Genomic DNA, 19,660 nt, shown 5'->3' with positions numbered 1-19,660 from the left:
TCTCCCTGTCCCCTCCTCTCTTCCCCCTTCCCTCTCTCCCTGGACACACCCATGATGTCTTCTATTCTCCCAGCCTCTGCTGTCCACGAGGGAGTCACTGAAACACAGCACACAGCACGCAGACTCCCCCCACAGCCCAGCGGCAGCCCAGGGGCCAGCACTAAAGCTCAACTCTGAGATGGCCTCAGAAAGAGGCGGAGAGAGCACCAGGGGCCCCAAGAGCCACAGCCACGTCCCATCATGTGTCCCTTGGGGTCCCAGCACCTGTGGGTGGGGAACTCTCCTCCAACGTTACGGCACTCAATCTAGGCAGGAGAAACAGCCCTGATATTCAGAACACAAATATGTGTACATGCATATAGAGAGAGACTTAACTTGCAGACAATGAACTTTAAGAACTTTCCTCAATAATTCAGCAGACAACCTTGACAAGCACATTGTGCCAATTGCCATCTGACAGTTAAGGACAGCAGGTGAGATGATAATGCATAGGGGTGAGGGTAGCTGGAGGCTGTTCTGAAGCACATGCTTCTGTTCTCTCTCGTTTCACTTGTCTACACATAACATTACATCCTGAAATGCACTGTAAGTCATATCCTCTAATAGCTTATGATTGTATTTCATAATTAAACGCTTCATATTCTCTTGTAACTTTCAGAGCAAACTCTGTCATGGGTCACTGCTTCCTTGCTGATGCTCTGCTCAGAGCACCTGAGCCGGTCAAGGGCTGATTCAGTCACTTGGCAGTGTCCACTCCTGTCCACTAAGATCCACTTGCTTGGTGAAGACCCACAGGTCACCTGCCTGCTGCTGAGGAAGCCCCAGGCTGGCGGGGGCTGGAGAGCCTCTGGAGCAACTGCTGCCAGCTCTGGTTCTCAGGGAGCTTCAGGTGTGCAGCCGGGACCGCAGCCAGCACTGTCCCCTGTCCCTCTCAGGGCACTCGATCCTCAGGCAGGTGATGACAATATTAAGTACCTTCCCATTCCTTTTGGTTTTGCTTTTCCTGGCATAAGATGTCAATCCTTTCATGTTAGTGATTTTCTTCTTGAGTCGTAGAGTGACCCAATGCTGCTCAATAACCACACGTTTGCACTTTGTATCCTTAGTGCCCAAACTCGGGCTTCTCAACTGCTGACAGGAACTCCTGGAGCCCTCTGCCACACACACGACCCACCTCCTCCAAGGTCTACGACCCACGTGACGATGCTTACTTCACTTAATGTGAGCCTCGGTTTCACATCAGCTCCAAAGTCACCTGGAGACAGGAAGGTCTTCTCTGTGTCCCCAAATGCCAGCACACACTGGGCATGATAAACATTTGCCATTTTACACCTGACACCTTCCTCCTCTATGTGCTTTAAGGTGGTTGGTCAAGGAAAGCTATAGCACCAAACCCACACCATGACCTGTGTAGATCCAGCAAACAGATAGCAAGGTGGGGTGCCAGACTTGGGGAAAGCCCCAATCTGCATCTCAAGCACTATATGCACCCAAAGGGAACAAAGTGCCCTCCTTCACGCTCCCACGTCCCTTCCCACGCCCACTTAGCAGAACTTACCAGGAGTCAAGCGCCAGCTCCAGACGAGCATTGTGTTTAAGACTGCCAACCTAGAGGGGGCTGCTGTCACTCCCCCTAGGCCCAACCAGGAGGTAAGTGAGCATCCCGGTCCTTTGTGGAAACAGGCTCTGGCAAGAACGTGGATGTGGCACTCTGTACCACAAGGGCTCTGAAGAGATCCCCAGGGTAGAAGCATACTCAAGACATCAAAGTTTTACAAGCACATGCTCAAGTCATCCCTGAAGTTCTGATGATTTATCTCAACAGTGCTCTTTAATTCCAGCAGCTTTCCAATCTCAAGCTAAAGGTGTATTTTCATTAAATCTTTATAAAAATACATCAAACTAAAACTGCTACTTTAAAAGGAAGAGCAGAAAATTTTTTAAAAAGGAGGGAGCAGGGTCTAAGCACCTGAGTGGCCCCAGCAGCCCTGCACCTCCCGGGTTCCACAGTAGCCAGATCTTACCTCCACGTCCAGCACCCACACTCTGCTGCCAGCACATGCTGCAACAACACGGTCGTCTGGACTAAATCTTAAATACAGCACTTTTTCCAAAAGCGTACCCATGACGGTCCCTCGAGGAACCAGCCCTGGAGAAAGTTTCAGGCATTAGTTCGGCAGTCACACAGCTTGGAAACCACAGAAGGGTGATAGTGTCATTCTCTACCCTGACATCACCAGGGGAAGCACAGCCACTTTGGGATGATTCTGGTTCTTTCAAAGTATCCAGATAACTGAAAGTGTTCGGGGCTCAGGAACTATTCTGGGTGGTAGAGGGACCATATGCTTTCAGAGTCCCACCATAAGGACATCCCCCAGCCAGCCTGCAGGGCCCAGGGGGTTGTGGTCAGCACCAGGAGTGGAGCTGGCCCAGGAGTCCCGCCTTTTCATGTGGCGCTGTGCCCAGGGCCCACCTGTGCAACAGAGCAAGCACTGCCTGGCAACTGTCCTGGCCCCTGCCCTGGCACCTGCCCTCACTGCAGGCACCAGCAAGGCAGTGTCTCCAGCCACCCAAGACACTTCACAGGGATGCGTGTGTGTCACTCCAAGTGTGGCTGTGGCCAGGTCACCCCTCTGGACTCACTCAAGGGCTCCCTAACAAGCACCTCACCATGCCAGCCTCTTTCCAGAAACCGGATAGCACCCACGGGACAACTCAGGTAATGAGGAGACACAGAAAACACCAATAACCAGAGAAAACAGCCGTGGAGACTACCAAAGGGAAACTCTGCTACGACAGAGACCAAGCAGGAGAGGCAACTGGGTGCCAGGTGGTGGCCAGAAATGGCCCATGACAAAAGAGACACAGGCAGAATGGGCAGTGGCTCGGTGCAGAGGTGTCACATAAGCAGATGGAGCCACAAGGGGAGGCACTGGGGCAGGACTGGTCTGCACTGCTCCTCCAGCTGGGGGGGGCGGGGGGGTGCAGCTTTTGGACTCATGCTCTGCAGGAGGCAGGGGCCCTGGAGGGCTCTGTGCAGAGGGTCCCGTAAGCAGACTGACTTTAAAGGATGTTCTGGCTCCTGGGTTGAGTGGGCCTGGGGAGGGCAGGGAGGAGGGAGACTGGGAGAGGCTGATGCAAAAATCCAGATGAGAGACTGGGGGCAAGCCTGCATGCAGCCGTGGGGGTGCCAGGAGTTTCCAGGGGCGGCTGTGGCTTGAAGGTGATGTAGACAGAACTTGATGACACAATGGAAATGGGGTCGAAGGCAAGGACACTGAAGGTTCTGACCTGAATGCCAGAGGGAGGGAGTCTGGGTGACCCCAGAGGGGAAGGCAGAGGAAGAGGTTCTGTGGGAAGGCAGGTCCACGCTGGCCATCCTTCATCCTCTTAGACATCGAGGAAATGTCCAGAAGGGGTTACACGAGAGGCTGAGTCAAGAGAGGGGGCCCAGCCAGGGAGCAGAGGGTGCCATCAGCACACGAACTATGAAAAGCCAGCAGCCTGGAGACAGGGACTTTGACGAGACAGGAGAAGCCTGCACCACACCATTGGGGCTAGAGGAGGAGGAGCTGGCAGGGAGGTTGCAGGCGAGTGGCCCCTAGGCTCAGAGGTCTGAGCTAACCAGACCCAGAGGCCAGTACCTGCCGTTCTCCAAGTCCAAGCACAAATCCAATCAGCATCGGACTCGGAAGTCCTGGGAACCACGCTCTCCAGCCCAGCGTACCCACGAACCAAACACATCTATGCCAGTTCCCGCGAAAGACTCGGGAGCCACATCAGTGGCTTCTGCTAGTGAGGATCACTGTGCCAGTTGCAGGAGAGTCTGTCCTCACTCCACGGAAGCTCCAGAACACCAAGGTGGACACCTGCAACCTGACTCTGCTCACCCAGTGCTACACCTCAGGGCTGAAGTTCTGCTCACCGTCCTGGGAGCACACCAGGTGGGAGAGAAAGTCTGTGGGAGCCTCCAGTGAACAGCCCAAAAGAAGCTCACAGGCACAGCTCCTTCTGCCTGGGAAGGCTGCCTATCTACAAGGATCTCTAGAACGAGTCACCACCAGGGGTTGCACCCCTACGTGAGCACATATGTAGTGCACGTGTCTGAGCGTGCTGACGGCAATACAGACACTGGAAATACTGACACGGTGCAGATTAAATGAAGGTGGGATATACCCTATTACCCCGCTGACTGAGTGAGCACTTTGCATTTTTTAGAGTAGCCTTACAAACTCAAATTCCTCTATGTGGTCCCCACCTAACTTGTCAGACTCACCTGGCAACGTTCTCCTTACAGTGCCACGCATCTCACAAGACCTTCTCAGTTCTCCCACAGCCAGCGCCTCGTGCCGAGAGCCTGTGTGTGCCCCAATGCCAGCCCCATCCCCAGCTCCGGTGCCACACCCTCAGGCCCACACAACATGGAAGCCTCCATGCCCACCTTCTCTCTGCCACCCCACACATGCACGCCCACAATTCACAACCACTTGCTTGTCCATGGGGGTGTTCTGTCTCACACTCTGAGCCGTAAACACCACCACAGTTGACACACCCTGCCCCTTCACCCCGTCTCCAGCTCAGAGACACCCATGTGACCCTGTACCTGACCATATGTCTTCAGATTGTCATGACATTCAGGGTTTAAAATAAGAAAGCAAAGAAGAAAGCTCAAGATCCCTTCAACCGGGAGACTGTGTGTCAAGTGGGCCAGTCTGGGGCAAGGTGTGTTTAGAGGCCTGCCATCAAGTGAACAGCCCCAGGATCCGAGCTCCTAGGATAGGCAAGTACGCTTAAGGATGATTTTTCCTTCTGAATATGTTTTAAAATGTGTTTTCTATTTACCTTTAAGTGACTTCTCTCTGCATTCATCCAGGTTCCATATCATAAGATAATCCTGTGATGCAGAACAGATTAGAGGTGGATTCTCTTTATTTCCAAAAGCCATAGCAGTAATTGACTGAAGGTGTCCTTGTAGGATTAGAAGCTGAAAAAAAATTTAAACCAAAATAACACAGATTACATTAACACCTAAAAAACAAAAGAGCAAAACAACATTATTTCAAACCTAAGAAAGTAAATAGATGGGCTTTTCAAATATATTCATTTCATGTTTTCATTTTGAATTCATTCATTAAGAGTCCTGCTTATGTACAGTGAATTATTCTCAAGTTAACCATGTCACTGAATACACGGAGGGCAAAGTTGCCCAAACAGCATCAAAGAAATGGTGGCAGGGGGCTGGGGGTTGGTGACCTTGGACTTAGGAAAAACACCTGCCCCTGGTTGACCACCTGGTGAGAAGGGTCCCTGATGCTCCACAGGCAAAGCTGGTTCCCATCCAGGGGGAAGGCACAGTACAGCATGCTGCAGGCCAGCTGCACATGAGACACAGGCTGCTTGGACTCAGCCAGGTACTTCTCTGTAATCATAGTGTCCTCACAGTCACCGATGCAGGACACCTCCTGGGCCATTTTCAACTTTGATCTGAAAACACAAAGCACAGGAAAGATGATGCAGGTCTTATATTTGACACAACAAGAGTCTTCTGTTCACGACTGTTAGCACGACTACTTGCATCACATCATATCTAAATGACACACCTCCTCCACTCCAAGAAGGAAATCTCTAAAGGAACTGGAGACTCCAGATCCATGGCCACCCACTCCCCCAGGGTCTTTCCAATTAGCAGGTCTCTACTGGACCCCACACTTCCCACCTCCCCAGTCTTCTTCCAGGACCAGGAAGTGAGGGCAGCTGCCTCACAGAAGCAGAGACACAACAGACCCCTAAGCTACTGCATAAAGCCTTCAAAACACCAGTGAGCAGACCAAATACTGCCATCATCTTCCATCTGCGCATAGCCAATGAGCCGGAGGTAAACTGCATGCAAACCCAGATGGCTGAGGGCTAACCTGTCATCGACAGTAAGTTAGCAAGTGCGATCAGTGAGGCACAGCCATGTCTTACAGTAAGAGTGAAAGCTAATAAAACAGTGACAACATTAAAATCCGTTTCAGATTTTCTCCTACTACGTACTCTGGAGCTTCATAAGTGTAACCACCACAGACACATGTGGCATGGCCTGGAGGCCGTGGACTCTGCACTGCCCCATGCTTCCTGACTCGCTCACAGACCTCTGGGTCATCCTGCTGGCCTAGCTACCTGGTGGTCATGTTGCCCACACACAACCTAAGGGTGACAGGGTTCATTCAGTTTGGAGAGACCTGACCAGGGCTCAGGAACAAAGCAGCAGTAACAATAGAGGAGCAGGAAATGGACAGTGGGCCAGAAAGGAGGGCACAGTGAAGGACAGAGAGGACCCTGAGGCCATGGAGGAGCCGGCACAGTCAGCAAGCAGGGCACCACAGAGGGGCTCGTCTACCTCAGCTGACCCTGGAGAGCTACCAGAGGTTGCTGAACAAAGAAAGAACGGTACAGCTGCCATTAGGAAAACCCCCACGTTGGTCAGGCAGCTCCCAGCAGCCCACTCACACTCCAGTGAGACTGTGGCCACCTATGCCCGAGCACTGCCAAGACAGCTGTGAGAACGTCCCCAAGAGGAAGTGCCACGCTGTCCCTGCCTTCTTCAGTCAGGCACACTGACGGGGCTGAGCCTTGAAATCCACGCGTGGCCCTGAGACTAGGTCCTGCATGCGCTGTGGCGAGGTGGCCCCGAGCAGGCCTGCCTTCCTCGTCCATTGGCCCAGGCCCCACCACACTGGCTCTCTGGCTCATCCCTCACCCTGACATGTGCTGCTGCAGCCTCTCCACCTCTCCACCTCTCCTGCTGAACTGCCTGGCCCCTCTTGCTGTCTTGTCAGCACCTCAGGACAGCACAAGGAAACCGAGAAGCTACAATCACCTCCCGGAGGAGGTGAAGCTACAGACAGGGAATCCATGTCACCTCCTAAGTGCAGCTGAAGCACACAGGTTAACCAGGAAACAGCAACACAACAGACCCTGCAGATTATCTCCTGGAAAACAGTCAAAGCAACTGATAAGCAACTTCAGTAAGAGACTTGGTTAAAAACGCGTGTCTCAGAATTGAGGCCCAGTTATCAGGAAAGCAAGGAATAAAGATGAATATGGAGACACTGACCTCACTCTAATGGATGCTCTGTTATGATAAGTGAAAGCCAATTTTTAATGACTTGGAAATTCTCAGTATTTGAAGAAAAAATATGTTGACTATTTTAAAGCACATTTGTCACCAACTCACAATTCTGGTTTCACTTATTTCGTATTTACGGAGATACAGTGAGTATCATAAAAAAATCAGAAACACTCCAAATGTCCAACAGCAATGAAACGTATAAAAAAAATCCTGTATTCACACAAGGGGGCGCCCTGCAATAATACCAAGCACACAGGAGTCACCTGGGATGGGGAAAGCAGAAGCTCAAGCTGCTATGGACAGGAGCCAGCCAAATGACCCAGATGGTGTCTGTCTGGGAGGGAGGCCAGGTTCTGGGACTGGCGGATATGCTCCTGGACCGGAGAGCGGATCCAGCTACTCCCTCTGTGCCCCTCCACCTGATGCCGTGGACCTGAGTCCCAGTGGGCAAAGCTGCCCTCTGCTGGCTGCAGCCTGGGGGCTTGGGGCACGTGTGGTGTACACTGGCACATGAGACAGCCCCATAATCTGCATGCCATGACCCACAAGCACTGCCCTCTGGCAACAGGAAGCCAGCACTGTCCCTTCAGGCTGCCTCACTCCTGGGCCAGTGCTTGCTATTCTGTCCCTCTGGTTAGACTACGCAATGTGCCTGATTCACACCCAGCTCTGCAAGGACAGTGCGTCTACTTTCTCACTGTTGTCTCGGTACCTAAAACAGGACAGGCACGCCACACTTACCTGCTGACCAAATGAATCTACAGCGCCCTCTAAAGGAGGGGCTGAGTGTGCACGGTCCTGGCATGAGGCACTCACAAACAGAAAGCCTGATACAAGTGGGCCACAGTCGCCAGCGTGCCAGCAAGAGTCCACCCGTGCTCAACTCTGTGCTTTCTGCTGAGCACTGTTTAATATCAGCTCAGAGATGAAGAGGTGTGCTCCCAGCCAGAGCCTGAGAACCATAGAGGCCACAGCCGTGTGCTAAACTGAGCACCCCCCGCCCCGTGCTGTCTGCACCTGCTGGAGAAGCTGTGTATCTCAGCAGAGCCCTGCTCACAGAGACAAGGCCCTGCCTTCAAGGGAAACCACAGGGCTTCTGAAGAGGCCAAAAGGACCCTAGAAAATAACATCAGATTTGCGCTGACACTCTGAGTCGCAAGATTGCAATCTAGAGAACCACCACAAACTCGGAAAAAAAACTTAGAGCAAGCAATATCAAGGTCACATCTCACAATTACAATCCTCGATAAAGCACCCAGAGACTGCTCTTCTGCTACCTTTCCAAATAATCTCTATTTCCCAGACACTGCACAATAATCCTGTAGAGGGGCCAGGTGTGAGAGGCCTCTGCACCATCTACGGTAGCAGGGGTCTTTCCGAGCACGGGACCTTGCCATCGCAGTGTGCACTCACTTTGTGGGGGTGCTAAAAAGGAGGTTAAATTAAAATGCGCCCTTGATGCCCCACAGTAGGAATCCACCTAGACTTGCCTCCTCTAAATACTTCAAGCCTGTCCTCTGTGCCACGAACACAGAAAGATGAGAAAAGCCAGCATTTCCACAGCCTCCAGAAGTATCTCAAGTCACGGTAACAAGGAGCCAGCCTGGGTCCTCATCTCAAGAGTGGCATGAAGGAACAGCTGTGAGATAGTCAAAGGCATTTATGATATTCAAAATATGCCCTTGGACTCTTCCAGCCTATGAAGGAGACTCGTACATCTTTACTAAGAATCCAGTATTATCTTTTTCAAATGGTTAACAAATATATGAAATAAGTGTTCAACATCTCTAGCAATTAGAGAAATGCAAATCAAAACTACTCTAAGATTTCATCTCACTCCTGTCAGAATGGCAATCATCAAGAATACAGACAACAATAAATGTTGGCGAGGATGTAGGGAAAAAGGTCCACTCATACATTTCTGGTGGGACTGCAAATTGATACAACCACTATGGAAAGCAGAATGGAGATTCCTCAGAAAACTCCGAATAGAACCACCATTTGACCCAGCTATCCCACTCTCTGGTTTATACCCAAAGAACTTAAAATCAGCATAGTATACTGACGCAGCCACATCAAAGTTCACAACAGCTCAATTCAAAATAGCTAAACTATGGAACAAACCTAGGTGTCCTTCAATAGATGAATAATAAAGAAACTGTGTGTGTATATATATATATATATATATATATATATATATATATATATATATATATTCAGTGGAATATTACTCAGCTTTAAAGAAGAATGACATTACGGCATTTGCTGGTAAATGAATGGAGTCAGAGGATATCATGCTAAACTAAATAAGCCAACCCCAAAAAGCCAAAGGCCAAATGTTTTCTCTGATATGCGGATGGTAATTCACAATGGGGAAGGGGAGTGGGGAAGAATAGAGTCACTTTAGATCAGGTAGAGGGGAGTGAAGGGAGGTGAAGAGATGTGGGGTAGGAAGGAGAGTAGAATGAAACAGACATTGTTACCTTATGTACATATATGACTGAATGACCAGTGTGATCCTACAACATGTACCATCAGAAAAATAGAAATTATATCCCATTTAGGTATGATATACCAAAGTAAAGAAATGCATTCTATTGTCATGTATAAATAATTAAAACAAAAGTTATTTTTTAGAATGAATGAATAGAAAGAGAGAGTAGACAAAAGCAAACCGCGGGAGGAAGGAGAGGAGGGCAGGGCAGCACTGGGGTCCACAATGGAGCAGATCACGAACATGTCAAAACGAACCCCACTGCCACACCCAGTGGAACACCATGATAAAGACTAGAACAACAAGGCCACAAGAAGAAAACGGACGTCCAACCTCCCGGCAGGACTTCATAGAATACTCCACTCTAATTAATTTGAAAAAAAAAAAAAAAATCTCAGCACAAGCAGGAAACTCTAGCAAGAGAAGGCTCGGTGTGGGTCTTGGGTCCCTGAGCCACACCTCACAGGCAGAAGCGCGAAGCCGCGGCCTGAAGAGAAAGCCCTCCAGAACCCCTCCCAGCACTGCGTCCCCACGTGGCAGCAGGTGGGAGAGCCAGGTGGACTCTCGAGCGGGAGGGACTGGGATGTTGGGTGCCAGTGCAGCAGCAGTCAAGACCCGTGACCCCAAGCCGCGCACACAGGTGGAAGGAGCACAGCTGAGCTGCGAGCCGTCATGGCAACCCTGCGGCTCCCTGCCCACACACCATCATGCCCGTTCACTGACACCCGCTACACACAGCAAGCACAGGGCTGAGCAAGCTGCAGCTGCCAGGGGACAGGAGTCAGAGGCACCGGGGCTGCAGCCACTGGCCAGTGCAGCCTGCCCTGCTCCTTGGTGGTATTCCAGAAAGGCAAAGCTGGCCAGCAGTCACAAGAAGAGTCCTTCCAATGGACCCTCCACAAGACGGGGATCCCCATGCTAAAAGGGTGCAGTCAGGGTGCCGTCCAGCTCACTGCCTTAAGAGCCGCTGCCTACGCACTCCCTGGCTGACACCTTCAAAAAAGAAGGCATTGCCCTGCACTTCCGAGCAGCCCCATGGTTCCTTGAGCGTGTTAGACAAGGACACAAAGAAAAGACCACTGACTCCGATTAAAATCAAATTAAAGCAAGCTTATTATTTCGACCGACCAGGCTGCCTCTCCCAACAAAAACCGTGGGAACAAGACAGCCCTGCGGCTTTCTAGAAGCGCAGCTTTATAGCCCAGAAAGTTACACCAAGGGGGGTCACAGATAACAGAACTCTGAGGAGCATCACACAAAGGCCAGTTTACATTTTTGCTGGCCTCAACATCAGAATTTATGAAGGTCATTAGAGTCTCAGAGAGAGTTGTTACCTGGCCAGGGAAGGCCAGGCATGGGTGAGTTCAAGGCACGGGCAGGCAGGCATTCCAAGCAAGTTTAGAATTCGCAGTAATTTATATAAAGCCTAAATTAGCTTTTTATGCCTTCGTGGTGAGACGGCTCCCAATTTGAAGAGGGAATCAGGCTGGGTTTATCAATGGTGCTCAGCTACACTGAAAACTACCCACACTGATTTCTCGGCACTCCAGCTGCGTTCAGAGCTTGCCAACAGCAGAACTCACTGCTTGCAGAGTCTGGTCAACAAAAATTCACCAGGAAAGAACTCAGGACAAAGGGGCTTGGCTTCAGGAGCAGTTTGCAACAGTGTGCCCAAGGCATGGGGAGGAGCCATCCACTTAGGTTCCTACTAGGTCAGCAGGACAAATGAGGGATCAGCGCCCATCTGCTTTGGCAGGTGGGTCAGGACCAAGCCCAGAAGGGCTGCAGAGCTCAGTGCGTGCTCACTCCTTCCAGGAACACAGAGTGTGTACCACCCCACAATCTGCAAGTGCTCTCAGGTTCTACTCTTGAATTGGCTCAGTTAGCCACTTGGGATCCTTGGATCTCTTTCTCAAGTTCATTGTCTATTTTAGTCAGTTATTCCACTGCTGTGACTAAGAGACCTGACAAGAACAATTTTACAGGAGGAAAAGTTTATTGGGGGCTCACGGTTTCAGAGTTCTCAGTCCACGGTTGGCTCCATTCCTAGGGTTCGACTGAGGCAGGACACCAGGGTGAAGAGTATAGCAGAGGGAAGTGGCTCACATGATGGTTAGAAAGCAGAGATTCACTCTACTCACCAGATACACAATATATACCCCAAAGGTATGCACCCAGTGCCCACCTCCCCCAGCCATGCCCTAACTGCATTCAATTGCCACTCGGAGGATTAGTTCACAGATGAGGTCCAAGCTATCGTAACCCAGTTATTTCACCTCTGAATGTTGTTGCGTTGTTTCACTCATGAGCTTTGGGGGGACACATCACATCAAAACCATACTGTTCAGTTGAGGGGGCTGTTGATTGAACTGGGGCCCTGTTAGACTGGGAGGACCACAGCAGCAAAAGCCCCTTGAGGAGCAGCCATGAGCCTGCGCTCCTGCACAGGAGGAACTTGCAGCCAGGCAGGCATGCAGGCCATGGACCAAGGCTGATCCACTCAGCCAAGAGCCCAGCATGCAACCAAGTGCAGTGGCAGAGGCCCTGGGTGCTTTCTTACAGGGAATAGAACTAAAGTGGAATCAGTGGAACTAGGATCTCAGTTGGTTTTCCTATTAGCAAGTTAAATCAGTCAAAGCAAGTTTCCTGGAAAACCTCCAGTTTCCAACCATCTTTGGAACTGTCCCCTAGTGTACACATCCGGTTCCCAGAGGCACTCTGCCCCTGAGCACACACGAGGCTGTCAGCACCTCTCCAGCCTGACATGTCTCGAGTTCTCAGACCACACACACAGCTGCACATCTGCGGTTGCATCCCTGAGGGTGAACAGAGCCCTGTGACACCACCAGGCTCCACGTGTCTACACAGGCATTCACTAGATGAACTCTGGGCAGAAGAGAGTGGATCCAGCAGGACTGGCTTGCTCAAGTCATGCACACTCCATAGGAAGACCTGGTACAGGCAGGAAGTTCTACCTGAAACCATGCCTGTGAGCAGTGTTGTCCAAGACCAGTCTGCTGGTCAGCTCACCGTTACTGTAAGACACCTCAGAGAGGCCACGTGAAGACAGGAGAGATGCTGTGGCCACCGTTTCAGAGGTTTCATTCAATCCACAGGCCCTCGGGCCCACTGCAGTGGCCCTCGGGCAACACGGCACATCATGGTGGGGGCACGTGGGGGAAGAGGGCTGTACACTTTGTGGCAGCCAGAAAGCAGAGAGCAGAATGAAGAAGGGGTGGGGTCTCACCATCCCATTCAAGGTCACACCCCAGTGATCTCTCTTCTAACTTCCAACCTTGAAGGCTCTGCCTCCCCAAATCCTACCACCTCCTGAGAGTGCTGCAAGCTGGAGACCAAGTCTTCAACACAGGCCTTGGGAACCTTCAAGATTCAAACTGGAGTATTCTGCACAGCCCCACAGGCTCATGTCCTCCTCACAATACGAAACGTGTTCAATCCATCCCCCAAGAGTCTCCCAAGTCTTAATTTTTCCACCATTGCTGAAAAGCCCAAGTTCAAAGTCTCCTCTGAGACTCATAGCAAACATTCCCATTCCAAAATGAAGGAACAATAACAGTAGGAGGAACTGGTCCAAAGCAAGACCAGAACCCAGCAGGGCAACAGTGAATGCTGTGGCTTCCTATCTTCATGCTTGGCATCTAGGGCACACAGCAACACAATGGGAGCTCTGAAGGGCTTGGGCAGCCTCTCCTCACAGCACTGAAGGCCCTCTCAGCTTTCCTGAGCATATGCTCCATCTTCCTGGCATCTCTGACTCCACCAAAGCCTCTACCTCACTCTCATGGCTCTTTGCATTGCCTCCTAGGGGCTGCCCACAAAGACGCTCCCCTGCCAGGCCCTGGCTGGCCTCCCAGGCTTTCCACTGAAATTGTGGAAGCCTGTGTGACCTTGCAAAATCAGCACCAGGTGGACAACAGCAAGGTCCGCCACAGCGGGAGGACTAGTGGGGCCCTCCCCTGAGACCACAGCGCCTCTGAGCACCCTAACGGCCGCACCCTGGGAAACCCAAATTCTAGGGAAACAATCCTTAGCTATCACTGAACAAGCTCTCATATCCAAACAAAGTTTTTAAATGAGTTTGCCTTCTATGGGTGGGATCTCCCAATTCCTGAGTTGTCCACAAGGCATCTTTCTTATTGTCTTGGTGCAAAGTACATGACTGCTTTTAATGGTGCTAACCTTTTCAACAACCATACCCACCTGGGTCTCACCTTCAAACATGGCCTTTTCTGAACAAACTGCAAGTTTTCCAAACTCTCTGCTCTGCCTTAGCTCCTGTTTCTCACTGTGAACTTGAATAAAAACAGCCAGCAATATCCACATCAGAGCCTGAACACTACGCTGTCTTAAAATGTCCTCCAGCAGATCATTCTGTCACCTTGAATCCAGCCTCACAGAAGTCTCAGGACAGACAGACAAGGTCTTTGTCAAAATGGAACACAATGTCCTCATTCCAGTTCCCAGCAGAGTCCTCATCCTCTGGGAAACCTCATCAGCAGACTTATGCCCACATCCCTGCCAGCATTCTGGTGTTCTGAGATACCACCAGAGCCATCTGTTAAGCTCTACTTATAAAATTCTAAGATTTTTCTAAGATGCTTTTTCAAACTTTTCTAAATTCTTCCTGAAAGTGAGTTCCAAAGGCTTCTGAACCACATGGTTAGGTAGAATAACAGCAACGACCCCACCTCTCAGTACCAGTTTTCCATATTAGTCAGGATTCCATTGTTCTGACAAAATACCAGAAAACAGCAACCTAAAATAAATTTTGTCAAACAATTTCAGAGGTTTCAGACCATAGTCACTTGGTTCCATCAGCGTGGGCCCCTGGCAAGGAAAACCCATGGTGGGGAGAATGTGGTAGGATAAAGCTGCTCCCCTCATTATAGCTAAGAAGCAGAGAGAGGGAGGATGGCAATCCAAGTGAACACCCCCAAAGACCCATTTCCTTTCACTAGGTCACCTCTAAAGTTTCCACCAACAACCAATAGCTCTTTAAGCTACAAATGCCATAAATTAATCTACTTGTGAGATCAGAGCTCTCATGGTCCAGCCCCTTCCAAGAAGCCCCACTTCTGGACAATGCTGCATCGGGTCTTCAACAGGTGACCTTCTGATTCAAACATAATAGGAAGCATGCAAGCATAGCTAAGCACCGAAAAACAAGGTAGGCTCTAGGGTCAACTTGTTCTAAACTGTAAATTCTTGCCCTCTAAGTCAATGTGGAGCTGCTTTTGGGCTCAAAGTCTATGGTCATTCAACAGTATTCAAGGTATGGGTGCAAGAGACAGGTCTTTTTTGAGCACCTGCTGAGTGCATGTCCTCATGCTAAGCACCAGAGGGACACAAACCAATGAGATACAAAGAATCTCTGCCCCATGACAAATGGGAGCAAAGGTTTCAGCCTCAGAGCAAATGGACCACATGGGCAGCTATGGGACAATGTGTGACACAGAGTAACATTCCGTCAACACCCATTCCTTTTCCTTCCCTTTCTTCTTCCCCACAGACTCTGGAGATCCCCTTCCTCAAATGCGGAATCAGGGTGTCAGGAAGCCCTTGTGGGCTTGAGCAGGAAATGGTGGTCCTGGCTGGGAGAGAGCTCCCTGTTGGCTCTCCTGCACGCCTCCTACTCTCCCCCTCAGGTTCCAGTTGGTTTCTGGGGGCATTCGGGACTTCCAAAGCTGTCTTCTACTTTTGGTCTTCTCCATTCTCAGTGGTGCGTCCTAAGCAATTTCCTCAGGGAAACCTTCCAGTCCACTAATGCTACCTTCGGCTTCACCCAGTCTGCTGTGTAGCCAACACATGTGGGTTCCCTGTGCTCTTGGGTGTGATGTCTGTGTGTTCAACCCAATCTTGGCAGACCATTTGTCCTTTCCTTACACAGGAGTCAGACTAAAGTCAAATTCAAGATGAGCAAAACACCCATCTGACTAGGTGCTCTAGAAAAATCCCCTGGTGAGTGTTTAAAGGTGGGCCGCAGATATTTGGGGAAGCAGAGACTGTATTGGTGCGTTCAATGGGGACTAGATGCCTAAATAAGTTTAATCAGCCTGTCTGAATGTCTGTGTCTGTTGCAACCATGCCTTAAACAGGTACCTAGAAGGTGGGTAACGCAACATGTGTGTGAGTCTGACCCAGGTACACTGCGTGGGCAACTGAGGACTGGAAACTAGGATGTTAGAAGAGGATCTCAGCAGAAAGTCTCAACCCCCCTGAGCCTGTGTCCTCATCTGCAAAACGGAAATGAGGACAGCTAACTCCCCAGTGCCTTGATCTGAACCGTGAGCCTTCCCCCTGCTCCTGCCCCAGCTCTGAAGTCACACACTTGAGCCTGAGCAACTCAGCGAGACCCAAAACAAAGTAACAAGGGCCTGGGATGCAGCTCAGTGGTAGAGCACTCACCGGGCACCCTCAGGGACCAGGTTCCGTCCCTAGGACCACAGAAGAGGAAAAAGGAAAGGGCTGAGGGCCTGCAGCTGACCTTCCACCACGTGAGAACGCAGCCCTCTCCACACTCTGAACCTCCTTGGCCTTGCATCTTGCAGATGGGCAAGTCGACGCCCGTCAATCAACTGCCCACCCCAGGAACTCATGGCAGCCCTGGAGGGGTGGGGCCTCTGAGAAGGCCTCCAGGCCTCCCTCTGTGGGAAGAACGTCCATGCTGGCCACAGGACTCGTGCCTGGCAGGCTTTGTCCTCGGCTGGGAATATGTCAGTGCGCTGCCTTCTGGGATCCGCGTTTTCTGACAAGAAATCTGGGGAGACTTGGGGGGAAGTGACGACAGCTGCCACCTCTCAGCCCCACAGGTGTTCACAACCTGCTTGTGTCACTCGGCCCTCTGTGAGCAAAGCACAGCCACAAGGACCCAGAGGAGGGCGGGTCTGTTCTGGCCCCCGCGGCAGAGGCTCAGTCTGTGGTCAGCGGCTCACTGCTCTGGGCCCAAAGGGAAGCAGAACATGGTGGCAGAGGGAGGGCAGGTGGAGCGCACTGCCATGCGCGGGTGCCCAGGAACAGAGGAGAAAGGGCAGGCCCGGGAGGGTGCACCCTTCCAGGGCAGGAGCCTCGTGACCCGCCCCTCCAGCCACCCACTGCCCCAGTGCCAGTCCGTCCACACCCAGGAGGGGCCGTCCCCTGCAGCTCTCGTAATCAGGTCTCTTCACCTCTGAACACGCCCGCCTGACCGGGAGCCCTGGGGACACCTCAGACCCAAACCAGAGGAGGTTCTGCAGTGTCTAGGGAGCACAGCGTCATGTGAGCACAGGACTGCCATCCTTCCCACCCCACTCTCCCAAGGTAACAGAGAAAGGAACTGGATCCCTTGAGTGTAGACAGGACCAGGGCTTTAGAGGTAAGGAGTCATTGGAACTTTCAGAGTTGGAATGAAAAGGCCGTTGAAGGATCCTGCAAATCTGAATCTCTTAACAGTGAGTTATCAGTCTCCATGACCCACTGAAGTGAAATCTTCTGGCCTCCTTTCTTATTAACGGGGAAGAGGTCCTGGAGGCCAGAAAGTGAGGCCACTCCTACAGGTGGCGCCCAGGCGTGGTGGGGCCATCTCTCCTCTGGCCTGAGGAGGAGCCATCTGGAGGGAATCTCAAACACCTGCCCCATGAGGCCTGGCTGCGGCTGGTGCCTCTCCGTCAGGTGCGGGGGCTCGTGGTGGTGGCGCAGAGCCAGCTCCTGGGGGGCTCTGGTGGTGCTGGTTTGGGTCTTTGGACGCTGGTAGTCTTGATTTGGGGCTTGTCTTTACGCCATAACCTCAGTTGGTGCAGCTGCGCAGGACCTGCTGCTCAGAGCTGGCCGCAGAGCCAGGTGATGACAGGGGCAGGGTCCAGCTCTTCCCAGGAGGAGGCCCTCTGTGCCATTATCAGGTCCTGGGGGACATCCGGCAGGGCAGCTCTGGGGAGGTGAAACTGGCCCACCATCTCCTCTCAGGGGCAGAGGTGGACATGCGAGTCCCGCCCGGGGGGAGCAGAACTTCCCCAGTTCCCTCAGACAGTCTGTGCAGAGTCCGGGCCTCCCCCTCGCCCTGCAGAGCCTGCCACTTTCCCTGGCTTCCCAAAGACCAGTGCCCAGAGCCTGCCGCTGGCACCTTCCCCTTCTTGCCCGGTGAGCACCAGCGGCCTGAGGAGGCCAAGCAGTCAGGGCCAGGGCAGCACAAGGGCGGCCTGTCTGCCCCTCCTCCCTGCAGTCTGCATGCGGGGACCCCTGCAGCACAGCCCCCACGAAGTCCCCGTGCCCACCCACCCAGCTCTGGGATGAGCAGTCGCAGCGGGAGGCGGAGCAGCAGGTCCTCCCAGGTACATGCTCAGAACACTCCCTCTGTGGGGTCCCCCAGCTGGGCCCGGAGCCTGCACCCCTGAGGACACAGGGCAGGAGGCAGGGCGTACCAGCTGCACACAGCGACTCTCCCTGCAGCCCTGTTGCTGCAGGCCAGCCAGAAAGATGGCCCTCGGCCAGAGACACGGCGGCTCCCACAGCAGGGCTGGAAGGCCCTGGACTTGGAGACAAAGCAGCTCTAGAGAAGTGGACAGCTAAGAGGACTGAGCCCCTGGACCCGCCTCACAGCAGGACATCAAGGGCATAGACTCAGCAGCTGCCTGGGCCCAGGGGCCTCTCCCCCCCCCCCCAGAGAGACATCAGGCTGCACTCTCCTGGCCACCCCTGCCCTGCTCTTCCCTGTCCTTCCTGCCACACTCCAGAACAGCAGAGGTGGTGCCCGATAAGTCACAAATCTTAGAACAAAACTGATCCTCCAAAGATTTAAACAAACAAACAAAAATTGGAGGGAAGCCTCAGGTGAAGGCAGGTGCCCTGCAGCCGCCCTAAGGCCTGAGCCTGTCCTGCTCAGTGCAGACAGACCTCGCTCACCTCGAGCACTGCAGACAGGGACTCGCTGGCCTCGGGCCAGCACTGACACAGAGTCTGCAGACACACTCGCCTCAAGCCAGTGAAGCCTCGACTTACTTTGAGCTGGTGGCTTTGGCCAGAAGGACTCCTCCTCTGTCTTCAGGTCCCTCCCTTCCTGATGTGTGTGCAGAGTGGGTGGCTGCTGTTGAAGTCACATCCGGCAAGGTGTTGGAGACCCCAGAGTGTCCTCTGGCATCATCTCCCTAATCCCAGGTGTAGGGAAGGGAGAAGGCAGGTAGGGTAGTGGGAAAGGCAGGGTGGGCCTGCCTGCAGCAGTGGCTGGGTATTTCAGCACCTGCCAGGAGGCTTCCCCACCCAAAATAATCTCAGAGCAGCTGCTGTCGGCAGCAGGGGAGCACACGGGACTTGGCGCTAGCTACACGTGCACCAACGTGCTGCTGCTTTTAGCTTTGGGCTCTACTGCAGCATGCAGAGGGAAGAGTGCCCAGAGTGTCCCCAGCGTGCTGAGGACAGGAGGGCTCAGGGTCCCTCCAGCCCTGGCACCTCCACAGGGCAGGGATCCCAGAGCGGCCCCCCGGCGACTCCTCCCTCCCCTCCCTCTGTGGCCAGAAATGGAGGCCTTTTAACAAAGTAGTCCACATTGTCCATTGTGACAGTCGGGCCGTGTTCTGGTGGGACCCAACTGTGAAACTATCAGAAGCCTAGACGTTTTTCAAAAAGAGAAATCTTGCTAATTTTTCTGAACAAAAACAGATCTCAATGATGGGCTCCCCTTGGGGAACGTCACTCCCCAGCAGAGGCAGGTGCACTGTGGGGGTCAGGAATTGCGTGTCCTCTGCCCTGGCCTCACCAGTGGACGGGAGGGACTGCCTGCCTGCTGCCTGAGAGCTCTCAGTACCCAGAAGAATGAGGGCAGGTGCATGACAAGGGTCATGGAAGAGTGTCCACGGAGGAAGCCCAGGCCAGCTGGACACCTGCAGGCCCCCAGGGAGATGTCCACAGTGGGTTTGCAGGACCCTGGAGGGGGGGAGCAGGCAGTGCAGACCAGGAAGGGCTCCTGCGCGTGCATTCCTTGTGGCTTGGTCTCGAGAGGGGCAGGGAGACAGGCTCTCCTCTGTGTCCTCTGCTGGGCAGGGCTGGGATTCTGAGGCAGGGGC

The 19,660-nt window shown here is 52.6% G+C and overlaps 1 protein-coding gene across 3 annotated transcripts in view; it reads right to left on the bottom strand.

Annotated features, from left to right (window-relative positions):
* The window catches only part of Wdr27 (WD repeat domain 27), a 137,521-nt gene that overhangs the window by 114,832 nt on the left and 3,029 nt on the right, over positions 1-19,660 (bottom strand). For all 3 annotated transcript variants that reach the window (XM_071612844.1, XM_071612846.1, XM_071612845.1), the window contains exons 2-4: positions 5,292-5,484; positions 4,843-4,984; positions 2,025-2,149 (exon numbers count right to left, since the gene is read on the bottom strand). In XM_071612844.1, the coding sequence (XP_071468945.1) occupies positions 2,025-2,149; positions 4,843-4,984; positions 5,292-5,471 (447 nt within the window). In that variant the 5' untranslated portion in view covers positions 5,472-5,484. The remainder of the gene's footprint in view (positions 1-2,024; positions 2,150-4,842; positions 4,985-5,291; positions 5,485-19,660) is intronic.

Source organism: Marmota flaviventris, chromosome 6 (assembly GCF_047511675.1).
Source record: "Marmota flaviventris isolate mMarFla1 chromosome 6, mMarFla1.hap1, whole genome shotgun sequence".
Taxonomy (NCBI): domain Eukaryota; kingdom Metazoa; phylum Chordata; class Mammalia; order Rodentia; family Sciuridae; genus Marmota; species Marmota flaviventris.
This window is presented reverse-complemented; position numbering and strand designations above follow the sequence as displayed.